The sequence below is a fragment of the Anopheles coustani genome, chromosome 2, assembly GCF_943734705.1.
Source record: "Anopheles coustani chromosome 2, idAnoCousDA_361_x.2, whole genome shotgun sequence".
Taxonomy (NCBI): Eukaryota; Metazoa; Arthropoda; class Insecta; order Diptera; family Culicidae; genus Anopheles; species Anopheles coustani.
The window spans coordinates 17,577,241-17,605,226 of NC_071289.1; the positions used below are offsets into that span (position 1 = coordinate 17,577,241).

The window sequence follows — 27,986 nt, forward strand, 5'->3', positions numbered from 1 at the left end:
GCTTTACTTCTTCTCCCCCGAGTTGTGATGGATGTGTTAGAAATGTGCTGGACTTTGACAACCGGCACCTTTCCTTTATTGCAACCAGAAGTGAAGATGTTTAACTGCTTCATTACTGTTTACAGTATTGCGCAACGTTAACGCAAATGAGATGCCATAAAAAGATGATACCTTTATAAGAGAGAAAAAAGGCATGATCCGATCCTCAAGCTTATGATCTTCATTTCGTCACTAAAGACAATCGTAAACGTAATCCTCATTGGTAACGACGAGTTTCGACTTCCTTCGCATTAGATTTCAATGGCGGGTTGAGAAAAAGAAACCTCTAAAAGACCAATGACGTAACACATTCCAAAGAACAAAGCATTTTTGTGCCGCTTTTTTGCTGGGGGTGGGGGAAAAGGAAAAGGAAAAGGAAAATTCCTTCGGTCGCGAAGATCGCGCAATGAGAGTTTACATGTGCCAACGTTCCATCGCCGCAGACGTGCGTCGTCCCCCGCGTCGATAAATAGATCTGAGACGACCATTTTTCACCGCCACAGCCGGACATATGGACACGGAGCAACAGTACACACACACACACACGCCTGAGACGGGCGGCTTTTTTCAACCATTTGAAACCCCCACGGCGAAACACAAGGAGACTTTCCCTTTGATGTGCGCGGACTAAAGGAAAAACTAAAAGTAAAACCGGTACATAAAGGCGGCAAGAAAAAAACACATCTCGCCACTAGAAAACCATCAACCACGGTTTGGATTTTTCCTCCTTCAGACACCTCTCCCTCCTTCGCAGATGATCTTTTCTTGACGATTTCGGTGCCTTGGCCTTGGCCAAACCCCGTTCTGCCCGTGGTGTGTTCCACCTTCCTGATTCGGAGTAATGAAAGGGACGGTGGGGAAAAAGGAGCGGGAAAGAACTTTACTACCCAAAGGTGCACTTGGGCGAAATGGAACATTCGTGCCAGTATTTATTACAAAACTCGTTTTCGCGCACCATCCATAAACGAACTGTTATGCTTGTGCTCCGTGTGCATTTATCCTCTTCATGGTTTGCGTTTTACGAAGAAGCAAATGCATTGGAAGCGAAAAAGAACAAGCACACTTAACATGGTAACACTCCGATACGGGAGCCGGAGTATGGAAAATCATTGCTTTAAGCACTCCACAAACCAGACTCGAGTGATAAAACTCGCAGCAAGGAAAATAAAGCCTCCAACGGAATAAAGTTGGCGCGGAAGTACGGATTTAAGTCACGTCTCGTGCATTTGAGTGCATTAGATGAGGTGAGTGTTTTCCCGTTGGCTTCTTTCGTCCATTAAAATTGTCTAAAGTCAACCGAGACCACGTTGCTTTAACCCGCTTTAATGTGGAATATTTTCAAACCCACATTTCCACGGTGGAAACGGAAGCGATTTTTGACTTCCAACAGTCGCGCCTTTACAACAATAATCAATAACCTCCCCTACTTGTTTGATTAGTAAACCAATACTCTGACCGGAACAGGAAAGGGGTGGCCTAACCCATCGCAATGTCTATTGATTTCGCTTTCAAAACGGCAATGGCAAAACGATTTCCCACCCCCCGCGTATCGGAAAAGCCCCCCCCAACGGAAAAGGTGTGCTGGCATGTCCGGTGTGTTTCGTAGGCAAATATTTACAGTACGTACCCGATGTTTCGTGACCGATATGACGGTATAACCATTTCCATTCCACGCTTCCATGGTGAGCATTCCAAGGGAAGGTTTTTGTTCTAAAGAGTTCCACAAAGGAGGTTGTCCATCAAATGCACACATACACACTGATGGCCCTTTGTCAGAATTGGCTCAAACTGCATCCTTGTTACCGGTGTGATCACTCACTCCCACCCCCCAACCCTGTTCCATGCGGGGTAAGTTCATCAAATGGGGAAAGATTTTCATTAGATTATAAAAGTTGATCCTCTACGATGTTCCTCTTACCTTCCTTCCCCGGCGCTGGCCCCATAAAACCTTCACCTTTCGCTTGCCTTATCTCCTCCGGCGTCTTATACTGCCGATGGGTGGATGGTTTCTCCACCCCCACCAGCACCCTCCCCAACACCACATCGTCCCAAATTGAGCCCTCTCGTGGTTCACTCCTCCTAAAACCTCTAAACTACTCCACTGTCAGTTTTGGTTTGGGGATGGCGTGTTTCCCTCTGCTTTTGCAACCGGTGGCCTTCTTTTTATTGCCGATGAAAATCAGCCCCTCCCTTCCCACCGTGCTCCGGATGTCTTCGTTGGCCGCTGCTCCTCCGCGCGAAGGGAACGAGGGAATGTAAACAACGGCAAATTAAATATTTATTAAATTTATAAATATCAGACGGGCACACGCTGTCCCGCTCGCTCTCTCGCCCGCTCTCCCTCGGGGAACGAGGTGATAGAACGAGGGAAAAGTTGGACGTGTACGGGTGTGTGTGTTTGTGCTGCGAACCATGGAATCTCTCTATCGGATCGGATCACCCGAATCACGGCACGAACTCATCCCTTCGCTCTCGCCGTGGCGCATGAAATTAAAAGCCAGATGACTGCGGTTTTCATTAAATAATCATGCCAGCACCGGTTGCGAACATCATCCCCCCTTCCGTCCCCTCTTTCGTCCAGCCCATTTTACCCCGAACGGGGCCGTAAACGAGGAAATGCCTACACAAACGCACATCCTTAGCGCTAAACTAACCCGCTCCCTTCATTCTCACTCCTCACTGTTTTCAACTTGGCTCAACCCGGGTCTCATCTCGGTCAGCTTCTCGGGAACTGGACGGAACATATGTTGGCATCGGGTGAAGACAGAAGACGCTTGTTCTCAGCGCGTCTCGGTGTGAAGAAACTGTGGCGAGAGTGCGCTAAGAAAATGTCTGCCTGGGTTTTCCCATCTCTCCCTCATTCTGCCTCTGTGTTCAAGAAGACCTCACAATGCGGGGCGGTACGCTGGGGGGGGGGGGGGGGGAGGGGGGGGGGGGGAGGCGAAGGAGAGCATCAGTCAAATTACGAAGATAGAATGGAACAGGTGCGCGAGATTCCGGGTCTGCCCCGCATAAGCCTGTCGTCTATCACGCTGAGCACGGCATGATGGCCTGCTTGTTTCGTTCGACCTACTGCCCAACGGGAAAACCACCACCACCACCAGCAGCATCCCCTTCTTACGTAGGGAGGGACAGGACGGGTCCATCGACACCCCATTTCCATCCTCCGAGGGATGGGGAGGAAGGGAAGGAGGCAGAGAGGGTTGGTTTGGAGCATCCATTTACACTTACTTCGACGGAATGATGGGGGTTTTTCTTTCGCTGTCCCTCAATCCCCCCCCCTTCCCGTGTCGGAGTGCCAGTTTTCCGACAGCGTGGAAAACTCACCGGCTGATGGCTCAATTTGGCCCGACAGAATCACCACGCGGGTTCGCTGGAGCAAGTGGTGGAAGGTGGAAGTGAGCTGGCGGACCGAAGGGATTTTATTTCGAACACAGATATTATTATCTTTCCCAACGATCCTACAATCCCGCATTGGCTGCCGAAAGGAAGGGAAAAGTCTAGTTTTCCTGGGTTTTTTTCCAAATAGTTGGTTCAAATCGAAGGGAAATTAGAATGTTAAGAAAATGTTAAATATGTATCCTTTTGTTGTCTTAAAAAACTAGTACTGAATGTGAGTTGGTAAAACGTTGTTAGACCAAAAAGATTGTTAAATAAACATACAAACGTATTGCTTTTAACAATATCTTAGCTGGTGAAATAGAAAAGAATTGCTACCCAATTTGCTCAATATGCAGTTTAGCTGCCTTCTACTTTTCTCTTGTTCGAATTTAAACTTTCCCGAAGGCTACCTATATCGTTACGCTGTCTGGTTCTGTTTTCAATCTCTTTTCTTTAATTTCTATTTCCCGACAGCTTGACTAACATCAACTTTTAACTAATCTTATCTTATTTCCGCTATCTATATATATGTATCTCTTGTTTTATACTCTTCCTGCCGTATGCTTTTTTTATTCCTCTTGTAATTCCGCTACCGTTTTCTAACTATCCTTACTTCCTCCGCTACTACTTGAAAACCATAACCGTCCAGCCAACCACTGCCCGGTAGTGCCTGTACATGTAATTTCTTTTTTCCTGTGTTTTTTACTTCTTCTATTAACTCCTTCTCTCGCTTTCTTTCCTGTTCTCTTGTTCGCCGGTTTTCAACGCAACCGGAAACGAATTTAGCTCTCTCTCTCTAGTGACCGGCCGCCGTTCCGCATTCGATAATCGCACTCGCTAATAACTTTCTTTTTCTTCTCTCTCCCCCGCCCGTTTTTTCCCCTCTGTATCGTCGCCACAGATGTTCTGCAGCCTAACTACGACATACCCGCCACTCGTCTAAAAGTATTCGATTTAGGAAAACCGTTGACGCTCGGCTGCAATGTAACAAAGGAGGGAACGCACGAGTTAAGTTGGTAAGTAACGTTATTTTTTTCGATCTTTTTATCTTTTACTTAAAGCGCATTGTTAGGGCTTGCTTATAGTTTTTTTTACATCGTTTGAATCTTTAATTTGATGGTCTTCGAGTAACTATATTAAAGACTTCATAATATCCTCATGTTCATAAATTTATATCGCGATGAAAACTTTTTTCGTCCTTGGGAAAGTTTCTCACCGATTATCTGAAACTATGCACATTGGTTTTTATTTAAAAAAAAAATCGTTTAGATTATCAACAGACCATCCTTTTTCAATCCAAACCGGACAAACGGATCCTATTATATCGAATCGCTTGCCAATGGAGCGCACGTTTAAAATCCTTTTTCTCCCCCAAACAATTATCCTTTGTGGCAGCGTTTTCGAGCGTTCGTTCTTTACCACCATTTCTTTCATCCGAACCAAGAAAGAACGGCTGGGCTGGAATAAAACTTTCCTCGACGTGTTACGGGTGGGCATCATCATCTCCTCCCTGTTGTCATTAATATTTATCAATCCACAAAACCCCTTTCTTTTTATCGGGCGAGATAAGTTTGCGAGGGCAGCGTCGAGGGTTTTTCCTTTTTTTATTTTTCCATCGTTTCACACGATGGCTCTCCGGTCGGGATTCTATTCTTTTGTCTTGTTTGTGGGCGTGTGTTGGGACGTTTTCTTTTCTACTTTATCTTTCACAACACTCTCTGGGTTCCGTTTGTTCCGGCTGGTGTGTTGCTGTGCTCGAACTTTATCGATTTTTCATTCGAAACCGGATTTTCTTACCCGCATGCTAATATTATCCAGGGTAAGGATGAATCTTTCACCAAATCTCCACCGAAAGCAGCGGCGAGAGCAGCAGGGGGCGTGCTGTAGTCAGCGTTTGCGTAGTGTAGTCTCGTATCGCACGGAAGGATGTGGGCCGTTCCTCCGTCGGTGGAATGCCTTTGGGCTGCTTGTTTCTTACGATATGAACTTCGAGAGCATAACACCAGCGAGTATCCTCCGGGTTTAAAACAGGGTTTAGATTTTAAGAGGGCTCGAATAATTTAACGTCCTAAAGTTAACCGATCCCCGGATCAAACGAGAATCGAGCGTGAGGTGGGAAACGTTCCGGTTCCACCAACTACCGGGCGCCTCCATTCGGATTTAACCATTTAATGTTACCCATTTTTCAAACAAATGTGTCGTCACCGTGCGATCCAGTATTGATCCAACCGTAAGCTCCGGTGTGTGGCTACCCTTGAGATTCAACCAAACTAAAGGCAAGAAACCATAAACAAACGTAAAACAAAGAAACAAAAGCCACACTACAAGACCAGTGCAAATAAACATCTCATTAACACCCTGCGTAGAAAAACGCTGACGTCAGAGCGACGAGAAGCACGTAAACGGTTGAACGATTTTTCCCGCATACCAACCCCGGGTTTGAGGTTTTTTTCCTCTCCTATTTAAAAAAAAAAAACAAACCACCACCCCCGACAACGAATACTTTGATAAGAAAATCGTCCCACGTAGGGCGCGCGACGTAAGAACAACTTTTGACCTAAATAATAATGTTTCCCCCGGAAAGCCCGGAACTCGGACGAGCGTCATACGGCAAAAAGGGAGGGAGAGAGGGAATAAAGGGCGCTGCAGCGTTCCGATGACGCATATCTTCCGATCCGGTGATGTGTTTGATGTTTCTTCCCGCAACGCAAAATACAGATAGCATGTAGCTTTTTGGCCGGAAAGCAAGCGGTTCGGGTACAGTAGGATTTTCCTGTTTCTTTTTGTCCGGTTTTTACATCTTTCCCATCCGCCCATTGATTGATCCGATCGTTGCGCGTCAGCAAGCCATTCGCCGGGGGTTTTAGTGCCCCCCCCCCCCCCCCCCCCCCCCCAACGGTTCGGTTCGGGAGGTTCGCCCATTAATAACAGCTTCCTGTTAATTGATGCTCAAACTACTTAACATCCGACGACGGGCGAATGAAATTTGAGCGTAAATGAAAGTTTGGAACGAGTCTCCCGTGTTGGGTGGTTTTGACGTAAACGACCCCATTTCCTGCCCAAAACAAAAAAAAGGAGATCGCTAGTATCTCCATATCGTATTCCCTCCCCCCGTTCGGGGCATTCGCGTCGTTTCGCGTCATTCCTTTTATCGAAGATCAATTTCAGTACCATAACACGATGCACGAGAAAACCACATTACGATATAACTCATTCCTTTTGTCTTCTCTTTCTCTCTCCCTACCACTGTTTCTTTAGGCTTAAAAACGGTACAAATGTAAACGAAATCGGCGAGCTGAAAGGTCGCTTCAAGCTCTTGGAGGCCGAGCGAAAGTTCATCATCACCCGGACGCTGGAATCCGACGTCGGCCAGTACACGTGTAGCGTAGCTGCCTTGAAGCAATCGAAAACTTTTAACGTAATTGGTAAGCAGATCGACGGGCTCGACATCGAGTGTCGACGATCGCAATAACCCTTATAATAATAATACCCTTTCTCCTATACTTTTAGCTAATGTTTTCGTTAAATTTGAAAGCTCAGAAGTAAGCAAAACTAACATCGTGGAAGGCGAGAAGCTGTCGCTCCACTGTATAGCTCTCGGAACGGAGCCCACGATTCATTGGATAATTGGTAAGTATCGGGAGGAGGTGGAGAAGTAGGTGGAGAGCTAGTTATCTATTTATAACAATTCTCAGTCGGTTTCAGCGACAAAAATCGCCTCTACCGACCGTATCTCTTTCGTAAAACGGCCAACAAACATGTCAATCCGACGGCATCGTTTGTTGATCACGGAATGAAACCAATCTACTCTTCGCCCGAATCTTTTCCCTCGGTCACTCATGACATACGAGATCAGTTTGCGCATCATCAAAGCGCGTTTGCTTGGTTTTTCTTTTCACTTTTGTCCCCTCCCCCCTGTTCCTCCCTGTTTGTGCCTGCCAAAGATGACGGACGGGTGCGATTTCGTTCTCTTCTTGCCTTGTTCCGGGCTGTGGGTGCTGCGAACGAAAGTGTAGCACGCACCATTTGTTGGTTTGTTAAAAATAATTGCTAAGCAAAAGTATTTATTTGCATTAGTGTTTGTACAAATAAAGAAACCGACAGTGCTACAAGTGGTTGTGCTGGTTTTTTAAAGTGCTAATTAACACAAGCATTGTGTTGTGTGTCGCGGTTTGCGTCTCCGTTGGAAGATTTATTTCCACTCTCGATGCCCGAGGGTGTGATGTTTGTGAATTATGGAATGTGTTTTGTTTTTCCGTCTTTTTTTTTGCGTCAAGAATAAAAAGATTTATCACAATGTATAGAAAATACTTTTGGCACTGGGGTTTTTGCTCTATCGGAGTTAGTTAATTTTTTCATCGATACAAACTCGTGAGAGTTAAGTTATGGCCTGTTCTACCCGGACGGTTATCGAACATATCCCACCCCATTTCCACAGTTTTCCACCGGTTCTGCCACCAAAAGTCAAGGCGGAAAATGGCAATAAGGCCATAAACATCGGAATGGAAGGCTAGACCATAAACTAGCAGGCCAAGAAAAGGAAACCGAAGGTGCGGTGAATGGAAAACTGTCTCCGCCGTTTAAAAACCCGTTCCATTCTATTGCTCTTTGCCGTTTTATCTCTCTTTCTGGCCGCGGAAATGTAACTCCTTTGGCATTCCTCGTCCTCGACCAGCTCGTCGTCTCCCTTTGCTGGAGGAACCACCGTCCCAAATTGCCAATCGCCGTCGGTCGTGACACATTGGCCATGAGGTCGGTTCTGTAACTCCTCCTAACCCCCTCCGCCTGCTGGGGCCACGTGAGGAACGAACCCCGGGCAGCCTCTGGTGTGCTGGATGTTGCTAGAAAATATGTGCCGTGGTGTCTTTTCAGTTTCACCTTAAAAGCATTATATTGTCGCTCTATTTTTATGCTGGAACGCAGAAAACGAACGGAGGCGCTGCGGGGTTGAAGAAAGGAAATGATTTAATTTTTTTTTTGTGTGTTGCTTTTCAACCCCATCGAAGGGAAAAGCGGCTTTGCACGGCGGAACACAAAGCGCACCCACACAACCGGCACACAACCGCTTCTTCGAGCAAAAGACACTCTCGCGTTCGCTTGCCAACAAATAATGTCGCATGGCCGACGATTGGAAGGGAAGCCGCAGGAAGGGAAATCGGCCGTCGAGACCAAGGAGGAGGAAAAGGACGCCGGTGGACGAAAATATTCTACCGTGTCTATTAATAGTCCCCAACGGTATCTACTCGCTCTCATAAGCATTATCAGCTTAATTTAAAATTTATTTTTAATACCCACCTTATGTGTGTGTGTGTATGGTTTGTTAGTGTCCCATACGGGACAGGTTTGCTTCAGCTGCGACGGTTGCCACGTTGTGTTGTTGGAAATTTTGTTCCGTTTTTTTCCCTCGCTCAGCCCTCGTATGCTTGTGGATTTTTATTATTTCATACCATTTTTCTTCTTCGCCCTTCCATCGTGCTCCACATTTGCATACCACGACCACGACACCAGCCGGGGCTTGGGCTAGGGCTTAGGGCCACTCGCTCAGGTGTCGTCCTATGTCCTTGATTTGCCGTCGATCGAGCGTTTCCTTCGCCGCCTTCAAACGCGCTGGCACAGAAAAATCGCACTCACTTATTCGACAACGATGGCGGGGATGGGTGGCGCGGAGGGGAGGGTGGTCTGTGTGTGTCGGTCGTTTTTGGCATATTTTATCGACCACCCACGAAACCCTCCTCCGTTCAATATGATTATCCTATGAGGAGACTGGTTTTGTTGTTGTTCTTCCCTTTCCCCTCGTTTAATCATGGAATCAAATTACATCACATCGGGGACATCGATCCGAGGCCGAGGAAGGTGACTCAACGGTGCTAGAAAATGGTTGAGAAAAAAACAACATCATTGGCTTGGGGGTGTATAGATGAACTGTACCCGGGGCGAGTCTTTAAACGAATATTTTTCTAAACATTCCGATGTGAATCGATGTTCGACAGAAACACACAAAAAAAAAATGAAGCGAAACAAGAACATTAAAGTTAATGTGCAAATGCGTGTTCCGAAACGCCGGACGTTTTTATGCATTGATTTGTTTTGGTGGAAAATAATTACCCACCAGTCCATTACACCCCGGGTGAAGGGAGGGGGTCGGCGTGGAGGGAGAATCGCTTCAAAAGCCATCAATTGGACAGATTCGATTAACATTAATCAAACCAACAATAAACAAACTGTTACGATCTTCTCCGGCTCCCCATCGCAAGGATCCGCGCGGGGATGAACCTATGGACCTATGCTTAAGATGATTGACAGCTAAAGCAGTTGAGATCTATGCAGATTCAAATACCTAGTGGTTCAAACCGAAACTTCACCGAACCGGGAGGCTGATCATAAAAACTGATCGAATTTATGTTTCATCAACTTACACCGGGTGTGTCTGCCGAGCAAAAGAGGTGCAACGAGAACAAACATTACAAATCCATCCACATCTCACGCCCATGGTCAACTAAGAAGAAGGAAAACACTAACCACAAAAGTCGATTTGTTTATGGAGAAACGTAAATTTTAAATACCGGAAAAAACACTGTTGTCCGACGGTAACGCATAAACAACTGCAGCATACACGCTCCGAGCGGCGTGGAGATAAATATTTACTGACCCCCTGTCGTCGGCCGGTCGGTTGCGGAGTATGACATTTCGGTCAGTTTCGGCAAGCTAACGGAAGAATCTGTAAACCCCGTAGACCCCGAGGACGTTGGTTAGCAGTGAAGCAACGGATTGGAAAACCTCCTGTGCAGCGTCGTCAGACTGTGTTGTTTTTGGCAGAGACCGTTTTTAAACCGTTTACATCTTGAGTCACCGTTTGCGCTGCCAGGTGCGCTGAAAATGTGAAGGAATGGAGGGGGAGAAAGACCCCGGCTATTAATCTCATTCCGCCGGCTGGAAAAGGAAACAAATTACTCGCCCTCGGACACAGTGCAAGAAGCAAGTTCGTTGGACAACTTCCTGCATAAAGCAGCAAGCCATGTATTCCGATGCCACAGCAACCACCGTGATAATTTGCGACGAAAATAAATCACCGAACACAAAGCAACCATTGCCTCGTGGAAAGCATCTGCAAGTTCAAACAGAGCCATTTTTAATACCGATGGGAAAAGTTAGTAAAAAGTAGTGGGAATCAAGAAAATGGTTTAGTAAATGGTAGGAAATCGAGATTGGGCTCCTCGAGACTTCAGAAAAGCCCGACTTGGTCTCATGGATGTCTGGTTTTTATCGCCCTCGTTCGTTGTCCTTTGAAAGCACGGTAGGAACCATTATTTTTGTATGATTTAGAACGACCTGAGGTAGAAATATGAACGCCCTCTGCCGCACGGTCACGCAATCTTTGCAGCATAAATTAAATTGCTCAACTCGACCGCGGGCTTCCACCGAAGATGGCGCGTTGTGATAGCGATGGTTCAGGTGTCTGCTGTCGCCTGCCTTCGTCTCGTACCCCCGGCGTACCGTCGTTTGGCAATGTCACGGTTGGCTGTTGTTGGTGTAAGGAGAAGTAAACTTCCCCCCGGAGTCCACTCGCTGATCGACGAACAACAACAATAACAACAGCGGTACAAATGGACAAATCGATCGAACTCCTCATCCTGCTCTTGTAAAGCGCACAAACCACCACTACAACTAACCATTCGCACGACGGCACACGGGCATAGCATATTCCTGCCCTTCGGTCAACACTTCAACAGCACGCCTTTTTCCGGACACACACTCCGGCCGATGGGTTTTCCTTTTAGTGTCTTGTAGCGGGTTCGTGAAAGCAAGGAATAAAGCTCATCGTTGCCTTTCCCTCCCTCCCGCCAACTCCACGAGGACGTTGCTGCTCTAATGGACTTTTGTTTCTCTTTCCGGGTGCTTTGCGCTGGGTGGCACGGTCGGCATCTTCAACCACCCACCCGCCAAAGTGGGTATACTCGAGTAAATCGAGCAAATCGACTCGGCTCTTGGACGAGGGCGCGCGCGCGCGCTGCCCGTGTCACAATCGTCCGGCGTGTGATTCCAGAGGAATTACGTGACTGGTCAACACTCCCTGGACCAAACAATATTTCGTTTCTCCGTCTGTGCTGTCCAGGAAACCCAACGTGGTTGGGGATAAAACAGAAAACGACACACAAGTGGAATCTCGATTCTTATGGAGGTTTCCTTTTTTTCTACTCTTGTATCGACTCTTTCCCACCTGTCTTTGTCCCTAGCCCACCCGTGATTGAAATTGTGCATCAACTTTTGTCTTGTAAGCTTTTTTTTAAAAAATAAACCATACTCGTAAGTCTCTACCGCATCAGGATTTGTCGTGTGTTTATTTTGTTTTGTCGCCTAATTTAAATTTTGACCCTATGTTCAATTTTTTTTTCAAATCAATGTAAAGATCAAGATTATTATTAGTGCTGAGAATGCTATAATAAAAAGGTGTAAAAAATGCTAATTATGCACCATTAGTAAAAAATTAAAAGTTTGGTCGTGGTTTTGGTTGTTTACAAACGTTCATATTTTTGGTTATTTAAAAAAATTGAATGCGCAAATAAAAATGTACTCGGAAATCGGTAAAAAGTAATTGGCACAAGTGAGTTTTAAATCATTACTTTATCGATGATTGTTTTTGTGAGAGTGTAATTATCTAGGAAAACCACAACAATCTGATTTATTTTCTTGTTTTCGACAAGATACAAAAGTAAATGACTATGAGCCAAAATCTGATGCGATTGGGACAAAAGTTGAAGATCTATTTCAAATCTTGTTGCCGTAGAGACAACATCTCGCCTGCTTTTGCGATAAAGTTTGGTGACAACGAAACTATTTTATCTCGAGAAAACAACCTTATTGATTTTTCTTACATTTAAAATGACTAGTATTGCTTGCATATAATAGTTTTCAATTTTTTTTCTTTTCTAGGCAACACTACTTATAACGAGTCGAAAAATAACGTCGTACTGGGGCCGGACGAGACGGGCATGCAAAACGCGATGCTTACCATCGAAAGCATAACGCTGGACGACTACGTCGACTTCACCTGTGAGGCTCGAAATAATGCCACCGACTACACGAACAAGCCGGCACAGGTCACGATGACCGTTAGAGTTAGAGGTACACCTCCGGGGGACTGTTCGACGTTCTATCTTCTTATCTTAATTTCAGTTACCGATACTAACAGCAGTTCCAATTTCTTTTGTTTTAGGAAAATACGCCGCACTTTACGTTTTCGTGGGTATTATTGCGGAAGTTGTTGTATTATGTGCGATTATTTTAATATGCGAAAAAAGACGTAACAAGACAGAGATTGAGGAGAGTGATACCGACCAGAGTCCCGACCAGTAAGTAACCAGTTTGCTTTTCCTTTTTCGTTTTTCCTTTTCTTTCTTTTGTCTCCACCATCTTCCGTTCACCATTTCCTTCCGGCCCCCTCGTCTCAAGCCCATCCGGGTTCGCGAGGTACAAACGGTGTCACAACGCGTGTCACGAATTTTCGAGCATTTGTTGAACGTGATTATGGCACCGTAGTTCCCGCGACCGCATTGACGCTTTGTTTACCGCCTGTTCTCTTGTAAGCTTTGATCCGGAAATGTCCCGGCCCCCCTTAGTTGTCCCCTTGTAGTGTTGTCTTTGATTTCTGTAGCGCTTCCGTGATAATGATCACTACTCGTGTCGTCGTGCTTGAAACCATTATGTTGTACCGTTTGGAGGGTAGCTCCATTAGTTCCATTTTTAATTTCATGTTACATTGTTTACCGTCACAACAGAAGCGCCAACATCACCACCCCACACCTTACACACCACACACACACACACGTCCGCAGTTTATTCGTTGTGCGGTTCATTCGTCGCTTTCTTACTGTGGGTTTAATTGATATTAGAAGCAGTACATAGAGTTGGAAGTGAAGGAAAATGTGTTTATAACCACAGGACGTCAAATAATTCCCCATAACCCGTGTACTAACGACAAACATCGTGCATCCGTTGGGAGCCTCCTTTAACATCTCGTTGACCCTCTAACCTCTAGTGCTAAGTCACAACGAATTCCGATGTTTAGACTAACAAATCGGTGTCGTTCTTTTCCTCCTGCGTGGTAATGAATGCAAAGCATAAGTTGCTTCTTGTTACTAACCGACTTGCTCTGCTACAAGTTTCGTGGCAATATGTTGTTAATTGTTGTTGTTTTAGAAAACTGCACACAATTCGTTCCAAAACCGTGCGCAACTAACCAATTCACTTTCGCTGAGCTAAAACCGACCTTCGAGACCGTTTTGTTGTTGCCTCTCGCCCGCGCTTAACCTCCTGTTAGGCGACCCTTCTTAGTTGCCGTCGTAATCTTAGTGTGTGTGTTTTTGTTTTTCTTCCCCTCCTCCTTCTTCTTCTTCTTCTGTCCCTTAAAGTACCGATTTTCCCTAACCGATGCTACCCTTTTTTTTCTTCTTCTATTTCTTCTCTCCCGCTTCGCAGAAACAAGAACGGCTACCACGGTAATGATTCCGAACTACGCCAAAGAAAGTAGAGACACAGAGCCTCCCGTTCCCCTTCACAAAAGTAAACTAAAAAAAAAGAAACCTCCCCGGCGCCCAAAAATCGCGTTCGTTGTGCTCACGAATCGCGTGCGAGATGTCGTGCTTTTTCAGTGCTGCGTGTTGCTCTCGTCTGCACATGCACCTTTTTGACGAGTGCCGGGACGAACGACTGCGCCTACAGCTTCTCGCATGTTCTCTTGCAGTCGTTTGTTGAGCATTGTTACGTTTCGGTCGAATGAAAGAATGAAACCCCTCATTTTGTTTTCTTTTTGGAGGAGCCGGACGCGCGCGGCGACTTGCGGCAATCGCCTCCTGATTTTTCATTGCCATTTTGTTCCGTTAAGCCTTTTTAATTCTTTGTGTCTCTCCTCCGGGGGGTTATCAAATGCAGTAACAACCACTTACAACCGCAGCTGCCCAGCAAGAAATAGATAGAGAGAGAGAGTGACAGAATATAGCAGCCACATATAGTAGCAGCAGCACAACCACCACCACCCGCCAACACCCCAGCCCCCGTGTCTGGCGTTGTTGTTAACCATAGGCTTCGGATTCTAATTCTTATCCTCAAACTTACGTTAATCGCTCCCCTTCCAGCATGCACGAGTTTCTTGTTTCCATCACCCCCATCGTACTTTGAAGTATGCGAATTAAAATGAATACCTTTTTCCAAATCTTATATGATTTTTGAGGTTTGTTAAGCCTCGAACTCAATCCACCTGACGCACGTTGGCGTTAGCTTTAACGGATTCCCTTTTTTCCCCCCAAACTTGTTACCATATTTTCATAACCACCGTTGGAGGTGTGATCCATGCGAGGGGGAGATACTATTATTATTCTATCAGATACAAGCAAAAAGATAATATTTTAGTTTAGTTTGATTTTGTTTTTCCACTATCTTTTATCGTACCACATATATATATATATATTTTTTTTCCTTCCAAAAATTCACTGCAACCCCACGGACTTGCGTGGGGCGGCCTTCTTTACCTAGAGTAGTTAGCCTTACCGAACCCGTGCAACCCGTGCGAAAAGTGTTGCACAAACACTGTTGTTGAAATTTGTTAGAATTGTCAGTATTTAAAGAAGAGAGCGAGAGAGAGAGAAAGAGGGAGACACGCGTGTGAAAATCAAAACCCAGCCGAGCGAGCAGTAGCAAGGAGGTACAGAGGTTCGCCAGTAGGTACAACTGGCTGGCTGTTTGCAGGGTAAAATACCAAACAACCGCGCACGAAACGGTGTATTCAGTATCGATTAGAATCTCAATAAAAACAAATTCTTTCCTCTAACAACACCATTACGAATATGAGTGTGTGTATGTGCATTTTTTTTCTTCTCGTTTCTTACCTTTCCACCATTCAGGAATTCGATAGGAGTTGGTTGTTAGATTCGCAAGGATAATTATTGATGCCGTTTAATTTGGGAAAGAAATCGTCCTCCATCAATCCTCCTCGACGATATGATACTAAACCTCCCTGCGTCGATTGCAAACCAACCTACACACTCACACAGCCATAATCAAATCAATGCGCCCGCACCCCCCTTCATGCATGATCGCGAATGCAGCTGCATGATCGTTTATTAGTTTCGCCACAACATAACACTACTCGATGCAGTTTTGGCTACAGTTTGGCGCGTATTCGTTCTATCCTCACTTGGCAAGCCGAATTTACTTTCCTTTTTTTTTGTCTTCCAACTCTAATAGAACCAAAACCCGCTGTTTTGCCAGTAGCGCATGCATGCTTGTTGATTTTTAACCATTTCAAACACCTAAATAAAACCACTACTAAACCCGAAAGAAATCTGACACATTTTCTCTCTTCTCTCTTCCTTCCGTGTTCCGTTGGGGAATCCGCCGACTGTACTGTGACTTTTTGGCCCGCCCGTGGTTCGATCGGTCACGCGCGGTTCGATTAATTTTAATCTTCCCATCCAATTAATCTTCCTCCGCTCTGCTGCAACGTGCTGCAACAATTCACACTCGCCACAACGAAAATCAAATCCAACCAACCAACCAAAAAAAAAAACAACTGCACAAAAATCAAACAACAACCACAACCTCCGGGGGGGGGGCTTGTGTGTGTCCTCTTCCGGCGAACACACGACTTCCGGGGGAATGCCGCGGGACCGCGCATCTTTCTGCTCTTCATTTCTTCAAACTTTCTTGCCTTCGATGTGTATGTGTCTGCGTGTGTGGGTGTGTGTGTGTCTGTGTGTATATGTATATTTGTACGGGGTTTTTATTTACAGGAGAAGGCGAAAAAGCTCTCGAAATTACAATTAATGATAAGTCTAGTCCTGTAAGTCGATATCTGATCGAACACATTAAAATAATATTAAACAATTGTTGACGCGTCGGTCCCGAGAGTGTGTGTCGCAGTTGATGGCACGTGCGGCGACCACCACCACTACCACCAACAAATAGGTCGCGTGCGAGTCACGTGCGGCTGCGTTGTAGGAGGTCGCATTAAACAAATCGAGTGGATAGCAAGTGTCGCTAATGGAGTGTCGGAGTCGGTTCTAGGCATACACGCCGGAAAGAGCTGTAAGATCACACCACCGCGTGCGGAAAATGGGGTGTGCATCCACGCAAAAGTAACATCATTCAAAACACATTGACAAAACTTACCGCTCACCAGCAGAATAACAAAGAAAAATCGAAAATCATAAAAAAGACACATCTACGGATAGATACCGGTAATTTTGAGAGTAGAGTAAATCAAACAGGAGCCGATATTGATGCTACCGAAAGTAGTTACGAACTAACTGGAAAACTAAAAATGCAATAAATGAAATCTTGATAAAACAAACACACGCTCGACAGTTGGACGCTGGTAGAGAGCAAGGATGTGTGTGAAACCAGCTGCTGCAAACGGCCTTGTTGAGAGAGTTTGTGGCACTAAAGGAGGAAACAAAATGGAGCATAAACCGGTTCACACATCGGAAGGAAATCCCCAAAACCACGAAATCTGGAAACACTCAACACAGACACACTGATCAAATAGACGTTGTTCAGCTGCCCGTAGTCGAATTTTCCCCCCTCGAAATGAGTATAAACGATCGTCGTCCTCTTCTTAGGAGCGAGGATCTATCCCGAGGTCCCCGGCATAATGACCATGCTGCCAAGCTGAAGCATTATAAGATTTCGATAAATAGTGAAATATGAACAATTGATGAAAATTTATATTAAATCCCACCAGAGAGAACACATGACATGTAGTTACTTACCTTACATACAAACAAAACATATTGGGACGAAGAAGCAGGGGGTGAATATCATCCCCCCCCCCCCATTGTGACCGGAAATACAGAGAACCATAAGGCTTATTGTAACATATAATGACAGGTGAACGTTTAAAGATATGAAAACAAAACCCTAAATACACACAAACGCAAACTCAAAGCTAAAAAAGATTAATCCCGCTAGCGATCTACGAAGATACGAGGAGGGGGCGCGCAAGCAAAATCGTTTGTATGATTTCACATGCAATATAACAGTGGGGGAAAAAGGAAGCTGGATAAGATGTGTCATCGTAATAGGACTTCTTACAAGCTGATTCGACCGAGTTTAGGCATAGTTGTGCTAACCACAATGGAACGAATGTCACGTGTTGATCGCCGAAATCCGTTTTTACAGCACCATTAGAAGAGTATACGTTGCAAGCAACCACGATCACATACCAGCAGTTCAAATCACTTGCTCACCGGCATGTTCATGCTCGTTCGCTGGCTGATCGCATGTCAGGCGGGCGTTTAATCTGCAACGGAACCAGAATGAACCGGTGTGAATGAACCCTAGAATTGGAATTTCGGACGGCGAACCGGCTTAAGTCACTCCTTGCCACTGCATACGTCTCAATGCCATCCCAATCCATTCATCTCCCGGCACCTTTTTATTTCTTCTGCAACCCATCCACATTTTTCACTCGTTCATATGATGATGAAATCGATAGCTTTACATCCGTTGTCCTTCATAGCGGTAATAGCTAAACTATAACTACTACCGATACAACTACGACTACTACTACTACTACTACTATTACTACTACTACTACTACTAAATACTACTTCAGATACATTTAGATAATCGAGAAGAAATGAAGAAAGCGAGAAGGAAAACACGAGTCATGCTTTAAAAAACTTCTAAACCTTAAAAGACTATTTTTCATCCATCCGTTCGTGGGGGGAGGGGAGGAAAACAACCGGTGGATTTTTGTACACGGAGCAATCAATTCCAATTGTAACGAACGCGTGCGGACGATTCCGTGGCGATTACTTCAACTCTTCCATAAAAGTGCTAGGGGTACGACCGGACGTGCGCGTTTTCCTACCCAAGTAGCGAGTAGCATTGCCACAAGCGTTTGTACGTTATCCGTGGTAGAATGGAAAACAAACGAAAAAAAAAAATTGAAAAGAAAATACCAAGCTTTTATAACTGCATTACCTTACCCGGCCCACCATTTGTTAACAGTTCTGTCTCGCAGGTGGTTTTGTTGCTAGAGCTGCGCAGGTGGTTTTGTTGTAGCGACGATTTCATGGTTCAAATTATGTTAACTATACCCATTCGAGATCCTTTCCCCGCTCGTTCTCGTTGCGTGTTGTTGCGTTTACTTCTGACGCAGCAAAGGAAGCGTTCTAAGGGATTCCTTTCGCAGAGTTACCGATCACTTGTTGTTCCCATATTTCATCATCCCTTTGCCGGGTGGAAGAGTCGAAGAGGCGCCGGACATAATTCACGTAGCAGCATTAACGTAGAAAGCATTTTAAAAAGTGAAATACACCGGTATCGCGGTGCGCAATCGAGCGATTCGAATTTCGTGTGGAATGCCGTGTGTGTAGAGCTAAGCTAAACATATATATAAAAAAAAGCAAACAAATTGAGCGCGTCGCGTCGTGTTCTGTTTCGTAGATCGTAGAAATATCCAACATGCAGATGAAGAAAAGTGGAAAAAATACGATAAGTAAAAGATTTTTTGTTGACCTGATAGTAAAACAGAAAATCAAGCGAAACGGAATATAAACAAGGGTAATAAATTGAGCATTTTGTACCTATTGTTTCGTAGCGAAATATGACAGCAGGCTGATGCGGTCCTTTTGCTAATAGGATGCGAACGAGCGAGCTAAAATAATAGAACAGGACTCTGCTACGAATCGTCGCATACACAAAAAGGAAAATCAAGAACGGAAAGCGTGGAATAAAGTAAACCACAACAACAACAACCAAACATAACAATTAGCGTATAGTATAAGTAGTTGATCGGAATTAGTAAACGTCAGCAGCGTACGTCTATATGCTTTTGCACTCCTGTACATATTGTAAAATAAACTAAAAAGGCAGAAACAGATAAATGATAGGAATACGATGAGAAAAGAGGAAAGCATGGTGGAAGGCAAATAAATTAATATCAATGATCTATATAGAAACTACTCGAAAACAAAAGTACCACGGGACTTAAGCAATCTCACAAGGGAATAGATAAATTGCGAAAGATCGCACGCGAGAAACAGATGGGAGAACAAACAAGGGTATAAGTGAGGGTGATGTGAGTCTTATCTGAGAAGCAAATGCAAATACCGAACAAATTATTAGTGGAAAAAGCACGCAGTAATATGGAGTCACCGTAGGAAACACAGCAAACACACAGAAATGGAAAGATCTGCTATCGTAGATATTGTTTCTTACCTTCGATTGTTTTCCTCTCAATGTTACTCTATTGTTTTCCGTCGTCGGATTTTGGATCTTTCTGCGTCGTAGTTGGGCTGGAAGCGGGCATGCACACGGCATAGGCTATAGTTTAGTGCAAAATTGGTAGGAAATAGATAAAGAAAAATGAGATCTTTGAAAATTCAGATTTAAAACACCATCTACGACCACTTTCGCTTGCCTGCGTAAAAGCTCCAACCCCCAGTGCCGGGTTTGTGTATGGGAATTTGATTCGGATGGTTACTCCTGTAACGAGATAACAAATTGAAACATACCGGGGTGGATTTATTTTTCTAGCCAATCGATCGAAATAAGTTATGTAGAAAGAGATAACAAAAAAGCGAACTCAACCACTGTACTTACTATACCTAGTGTAATGCTAAGCAAGCAGGTAGGCAACTGGTTTGGCAAACTCGTGGTTTCTTGAGGGCTATCTGCGCCTACTTTTCCTAAAAATCTTAAAAACATCAACCGGTGACCAGTGCATGCAAAAAAAAGAGATTATTCTGTTTATCAGCGTTGCTTCAGTATTTGAAACGGAATCGGAAGAACGTTAAGAACGTTGATGTATACAATTTTGAACTTTGTTCCTTCCGGTGCCGGTTTTAGATTACATTTTTCTCTTTTCAACTTTAACCTACGGAAGAAGATCAGCAACTTGATGATGAATTGCCAGCAAACCAAAACTCCAACTCCCGACACTCACCCCTCACCCTCCGCCACTGTCCTCCGGCCTGCAAGCGGATGGAAGTAAATAAGCAAGAATTTGTTTACTAGTCGCCTTATCAGTGAATGAAATGAGGGATAGAGAGAAAATAAACAAAAAAAAAATCCGAGAGTAAAGATGTATGTAAACATTTAATGGTAAGCAGAGCAGAAAACTATAGATTAAAATTACATTTCGATAATGCAACACAGATTCATACACTGTAAGTAGACAGAAATATAAAGCATAAAAAAAAGGATGATAAAAAATATGCAAAAACGCAAAAACAAAACTTCCTTCACTTGAGAAAAGATAATAAAGAGGGAAGGAAAATAAAGCTAAAGATTAATAGAAACTAAACAACCGGTCAGAGTAAGTGGCGAACGAGTAAATGAAAACAGTGGTACGGAAGAGCAGCTATACCGGGTAAATGCAACTTAAGTGTGAGTAAAGAGACAAGCAAAAAGCCATGGATAAAAACGCTCAGTGAACAACGGTGAAACCTCCAGTAAGAGGTGCACGGTTATCATCTAAGAAATGAAGAAAAAAAACGGAGCGAATGAAGACATCGTGTTCATAGCCTTTCGTATTGCAATAATAGTAGTTGAAGGATAAAGTAATAGCTAAAAGTTTTACTCGTTATTTCTTTCGCCTTTTCGGATCTGTTCGTGCGTTAACGTATTATATAGTTATCACAGGCTCACAGGCGTTCCGTTCTCTCGTTGGCTCTCGGGACTTAAGGAAAAGCGCCGGTGAAACTGCTATCTAAACTACTGTTGCTTTTGCGCTCGAGGGAAAACAAAAATCGGAAAACTTCTAAAGTTTAGACAACCAATTGAAACACACTTCGTTATGCGTAGAGTTGCGAGATTATTTATTGTTTTTTTAAATTTAATGTTATTTCACCACACACACCAAAGGGATCAAACGTGATTCAGAATTGAGTTACCTTTAAGTTCTCGTCCCGAGCTACGAGCGATTGTTAACGTTGATGCCAACACCCTCCTGCTTTCAGTGCGTTTGATTGTTTCTTCACACTAACAATATCATGAATTAAAAGAAAAACCGACAAGTGAGTAAGGCAAAAAGTACGATCACCAAACTGTAGATATCTTGAATAAAATATTTGCAAATTACGCATTATTATGCATTAACGTGCGACGGTGGTAGAATAATACGTTTATTAAATTAAATAACAGATGATGGAAGATGAAAATGGAGCATAAAACCACACTTTCTGATTATGAAATACGAAAATAACACATAAACGTTTTAAGAGAAAAAAAAAACAACCCAATGCAAACCAACTCAACAGAAGCAATTACATTGAGGAGCGCCATCACGCCACGTGGGAGTTATTTTTGTCATTATGCAAACATATACATATATTCTATCTCGTAAGTGGTGTACTAAATATGTGTTCAATGTTCATTTACTTTAACGTCAGTCCGATGCGAAACGCGTTAGGATGTTGAATTAGACCTATATATTTGCAGGTAAAGATCGTTCGTGCATTTAGTGCACAACGCATCACTTCTTCGCGTTCCGTTACCGTTTAGCAAACCGTGTTGCGTTTCGTTAGAAAGTTGTTGGCATCGTGTGTGACGGATAGATGGAGATGCTGCCGGGAAACAGCCAGTTGCAGTTGAAAGTTTTGCACTCTACCAAACTTCTCGTTGTCTTTTGGTCGCGATCCTCGAAAATGAAAAGAAAAGAAAAAACAATTCACCCACCCTTCTCGCATATAGCATTCACTATTTGTGTCACCGTTCAAAGTTTCACGTACGTTACGCACTCTCACTCGAATTCGCAGGATACATTTGCACAATCGTCAAATCGACAAACACTCTCAACACACCGAGTATGAGGGCGAAAGGAAACAAAATCGCAAAGAAAGATAAGCAACCAAGAGGAACATTTTTGCATAAGCATAAAAATTCAACAAACTCCTCACGCTGTTAACCATGTTTATAGCGTGGAAGGGCATGAGATAAGAAGACATACAATCGCCTAATCACTTCGAGCACTAACGATCGTCCCATTTGTTTCCTACTCCCAGCCCGAGGCCCCTATACGAATCGAACCCTCCCAGAAAAAAACAGGTTACAAGCAACGGCGTAAAGGAAAGACTAATCCCCCCAAATTTGTCTCTTGTATAAAATTGAAGGAAAACAAATGTAATTGGAAAAGTTATGAGCAGCCAAGGCGCAAAATAAAACACTAAGCTAGAGTAAACAAGAACCATTCGACCGTAACCGCCGCGGGGACGTGCATTAAACTCCAATGTTCCTCTTTGGCGGCGTATTCGGTACCTATCGATGGCAGAAGCCAGAGGCATACACACAAAACACTTAATAGAAGCGAAAACATCACACTGTGTCACCCGAATGACTGGACTGAGTTAAATTATAAATGTTTAGTTTTTACCATCGATCTCGCTTACATTTTATTCAAGGCTTTGAGTTATCCTTCTCTCTCATAAGTATGTTATTGAATCAATCGCAGAACAATCTTGATCAGTTAGTGAGCCCATTCGATTTGCCAGCATTGTCATCAATCGCGTCGAAGATCAAATAGGAAAGATATAGAAAAGGGCCAGAGTTGTCGATCTACAAATACAACAAAACAAAACTTTCGTTTCTTCAAAAAATAACACCAAAATGTTCGGTGAATGAAGTAAGTAAAAGTAAAATGGCACCGAAAAACAATGTCCAGTTCTTGAGAAGCACTTTCCAAAGCCAACTCCAGACAGCAAAAGTACGTAAAATTCACATGACGATAAAGATTGCTACACCAAAAGCAAGCTTGTCTTGCAAGTAGAAACTGTGAGACAACCAATAGAAACATTAACATTGAACAAAAATACCAGACCACAAATGCGCGGTCTTTGTTTTCTTCGGCGGTCCGTTTTAACGTCGCAAAAACACAATCAATCGCACGATGTCGCCGCAGAGATATACGACAAACCGGTTCGTTTTTTTTGCAGAGGACAAATAATTTAGCTATCAACCAATATAGTTATGATAAAAGGTTACGCAACACTCAACGTTCGATGAGCAAATATTAAAAATGAAACCCATCGGACGTACATTTCAAGCGCACTTTCTCTCTCTCGTTATCTACTTTTCTCTGTTTAGAAAGCAAACTGAAATATCAACTAACTATCGTTTAATCTGTTTGCCGATTGAAGTCTGTTGAATTTATTGCTAATGTTTACTTGTTGATTAATCATCTGCTGTAGTTTATTTGGCCATCAAATCTAGAGCAAGGTGCCGTTAGCGTATGTTTGATAAGCTTGCGAGAATCGCAAATACCATTGAGGCTAGTTGTGGGGCACTGTTTAATTTTCACTAAAGATTATTTATGCCACTATTGCGCCTAATTCGCTATAGAGAGTACCAAAACAAAAGGTAATCAGTGTAACAGGACAAAGATACGAAAGCATCAGTTTATCGAGTGCTCTATCATATATCAAGATAAAGTTGCGTTGTTGAAAAATATAATATTATTATTTATCCCACACACTATGCGTTCTCAACCGTAACGACCGTTTTCGTTCCTAGAAAACCTCCCCCAGAAAAAAACAGATTGCATAAGAAACGGCATGTGTGTGCGTGTTTGATTTGGAATGTAATAAAGTGGCAAAACTTCCCCGGCGAGAATCAACTAGAAGAATACATTTATATATCACAAATCACCGACCGACAAACGCGCCGACAACTGGGACAGTGGGGACTTAAAGCGCCATACGCCTAGCATAAGCACCAACACTAAACATTGAGCAAAACAAAGGCAAACAAAAACACAAACACTCTCACACACTCAGTTATACAAAGCCCCAACAACTATCATTGTAGAAACGAGCGTTTAAAATTAAGTGAAGTCATGCACCCGCGGCAAGCATTATTAAAGAAAAAAAACTAAAGTAAAGTAAAAAAAAAACAAGCAACAGCAACAACAACCAAGAGGGGCGATATGTGCGCCCCTGTCCAAATAGAATATTGTGCATCTCCGACAATAGCGTTAGGAGCCAACCGTGTGTATGTGTGTGTGAAACAAGGCAGCAAGAAACGAGGAAGAAGTAAAGCATACATCCAAACAAAGGGCCGAAGTTAAAAGCGAACCGGTAACTATATAGAAAAATTGCATCCGCGCACATACGAACTGTGCAAAAGCTAATGAGATCGAGAAGCAAGAAATAAAAAAAATAGAGCAAGCGTAGAATTATAATTACAACAAAAAAAACAAGGAATAAAAGCATCAAACACACAAACACAAAATGAAATAAATAAATTAAAAGAAGTAAAATAGAAACAAACAAAGAAGATCTAAGGAAAGACGGGGTGTCAAGATTGAGGAGCGCTAATGAGCATAATGAGAAAGGGGGACAAAAACCATGAAGCAGAGATGCGTGGAGGAGAAAAACTACCAGATATTGTTATTATGTATAATGTTTGACCAATAAAAGAAAAACAGTTGATTTAAAATGAGCTTCCATCGGTGTCGCTATCTCGTAGTAGCAGGACAACCGGTTCGATGTGACTATGTGGTGTGATTTCACTGTGTTGTTGTGCTTTGTCACTTTTGTACTGTCTTTTGTTTACTTCTTTTTTCTTGTAATATTACTTTTTCCCCCGTTTTTGTGTGATTGTGTATTTTCCTTTCCTTCCTTTTGTTGACACTGCTTCCTACTATAAGACTCTGTCATTTATTAGTTCGTTTAACGTTAATTTGACTTTATTTTCACATTTTCGATTTGTTTCGTTTTTCTTCCCTCCAACGGTTTCATTGCAGAGAGAAGCTGAAGAAGTGATGTTTCCTCCCAGAGCCGCATTCTGCAGAAAACTGTAAATAAACTTAATGCAACCGAAACGCAACGCATTACATCGCCACTCAAAGCGTAACCGTTCGACGAGACCACCACAATAAGAAAACCATCCTGTGGCACCGAAGGAAACCGGCAGGTCGTCCGCGCGTAGTAGTAGTTCCGGTTTTTCAGGAGCGAAATCGCACTGGTTTCGGAATTTATTTTCTTTCCATTCACCTTATTTTTCTGTTCCTATCGCTCTCGGATATTCTTTCTAACTTTTCGGATTATGAAAATGTTCTGCTACCCACAGTTTTGTTTATTTGTATAAGTTGAATGACAATCAATGAAGTTACATCTTTTATTTGGTGAACACTGTGCATTGTGTGGGAATCGTTTTTTAAGCCTCTTTTCACGCTTGATCGTAGGATCAATTATTAATTCACGATAATACATTTACTTATGACATATAGAATTAACATCGTCCACAGATTTCGATTTTTGATTTGTGTTTTGGCGCAAATGAAGAGATTGCATTGAATTGAAACCAACATACAAGCAAAAGCATCAAGGACAGTGATACAATGCCAAACCATTGTTGATGGTCGTTGTACATTAGAATTAATGAAATGGCAAAATTTTGAAATTTTTTTTGTGTTATATTAAAAATCTTTTCCAAAGCAAACATTGCAAAAGTGTCCGAGCTTAATTCAACTGTTTGATTCTAATTGTTTATTTTCGTCAGAATACATTGAGTAGATCATAACAAAACGTAAAATAAAATAAAGGTCCAACAACCAACTTCAACTGCATTCTTTTAAATAAATTATCTACTCAAAGACCACGAATTCTTATTAAGTAGATAGTGTAGGACGTGCATACGACACCAGCCAGACGTAGATTGCACTGGTTAGGCGCCTTCGTTCAAATCACACCGATGATTTATAAAAAGAGTATTTCGCACAGTTCCTCGATCACTTCCATCTGTCTGCTGTTGTGAGGAGAGAAAGCAAAAAAAACTAGTAGGAGCGATAATAAATTCTTTTCTTCCGAGTTTTTGGTAGCACGGCGCATGGCTTTCAACATCGGGATAAGCGATACTAGATTGAACCGGGTATTTTGTAAGCAGAGGCACCAAGTTTACTTAAATTTGTTCGGTAAAAACCGTACTTACCATGCACTCATTGTTGTATCAAATCACACATTAAAGATTCATGATGAAGTCCAAACCAAACCGATTTCTTAACTCAACTTTGCTCTGGAATAGAATCGTTTGAGGCGCTGTGCTAAGCCAGCAACACTCCAGCCACACACAACAGATTTGCAGCAGGTCTTCACATAAACAGTCCTAAACGGCGTATAAGATTTCAGAACGATAGATTTTGTCCTAAAGTCGACCCGTCGTAACCGGTGTACTAGCATGATTTAAACTCCGATAAACTCTCATCACGTAACATACACATCCAGCTGAGGATACTTTTTGAATAACATCTGCAATATGACAATGTTAAACTATTTCTAAGTAAAACAACACTAAAAATAATGAAAAATAATAAAACGACCTTTTTTCTCTAAAACTGTTGTTATTTACGCTGTTTTTAGAATGCATGCAGTGTAGTAAGTGTGAAACTTATGCTTTGTACTTCTGCAGGAACTAAGTTTTGAGTTTTTGTAACAATTGTAATTCAAATATTTTAAATTAACGGTACGGAAATATTTCTTCTCCGGTAGTGGCGCCATCTGACGGCAATTGGATGCAACCGAATTGTGACAGTGTCGGGCATTTTGGAATCTGTTTGACAATCACTGAGCGGTGTGGAATGATGTTTTCTCCACATTTTTTGCAAATTGTTTTAAAAAAAGAACAAATATTCCAATTTTGTGAAATTATAATTTTTTTACCTTGAAAAAGCATGTATTCCATGTGGAATTTTGGAATCAAAACGATCTTCTTAAACCTAGAACTCACCTTCTACTCTTGCTCTTTGGTTCGACTGATTTCGTACCGAACCAAGGTATCTGTACCTATGTCCCATTCAAATGTTTATTTCATAATCTAAAAATTGAGGTAAAATCTTTTTTGTATCAAGTTGTTTGCCTTCAAAACAACTTTGGTGCTAAAATTGGCCAAGGCACTAAAAAGTTATTAACAAATGAGCCATTGCAGTCATTATTTCAAGTTGTGACCACCTTGGTCACAGGTTTCAGGTTTCAAACTTTTGAAGTTTCTTCCTTCAAAGTTGTTCAGTTGACGTCAGATGCTCGAAGGAGGTGGTTGTCGATCGACTGTCCTTCGTAATTATTCGTTTTGTGATGAAATATCGGCAGTTTTAGAGAATTTGGTGATCGAAGGGCTTTTGTTTCCTCTTCCTCTTATATTTGTGCGTGCTGTGAATGTTCTTGAAAAAACGTCTGCCGAAGATTGCTAAGAAATAGTAGAGAATATTTTCACCTCGTTGAAAGAGGTGCGTGCTTGAGGCCTGTGTGTGTGTGCGCGGTTACCTGTAATCCTGCGAATCCTTGGATTTCCGACAAATTTGTGAAACAAAACCCGTGCTGGTTTCGAGCAGCATAATGGAGGAGCTGCTGAAGACTGGCTTGGGCGCATAATAGGTCAGCGCATAAGCGACCGACGCCCTGAAAAGAAAACAAGTGACCGTCGTGTGATCTCTTGACCGCTTGGATAATTCTATTAGGAACCACCCAACTGCCGCCTGCCCCGCGCCAACTCAATTGCCCTCCGTGGGTTGTACGATCGCGGTGTGGAAGAAATCATACGCCAATGTGTTATATTTGTGCCTAGAAGAAGTTCCA

The 27,986-nt window shown here is 43.0% G+C and overlaps 1 protein-coding gene across 1 annotated transcript in view; it reads left to right on the forward strand.

Moving 5' to 3' along the window:
- The window catches only part of LOC131264011 (uncharacterized), a 65,398-nt gene extending 50,145 nt beyond the window's left edge, over nt 1–15,253 (forward strand). Inside the window, exons 5-10 of the mRNA XM_058266301.1 lie at nt 4,322–4,436; nt 6,679–6,845; nt 6,931–7,050; nt 12,352–12,543; nt 12,635–12,770; nt 13,897–15,253. Of these exons, the coding sequence (XP_058122284.1) occupies nt 4,322–4,436; nt 6,679–6,845; nt 6,931–7,050; nt 12,352–12,543; nt 12,635–12,770; nt 13,897–13,948 (782 nt within the window). The 3' untranslated portion in view covers nt 13,949–15,253. The remainder of the gene's footprint in view (nt 1–4,321; nt 4,437–6,678; nt 6,846–6,930; nt 7,051–12,351; nt 12,544–12,634; nt 12,771–13,896) is intronic.
- Nucleotides 15,254–27,986: the final 12,733 nt, after the last annotated feature.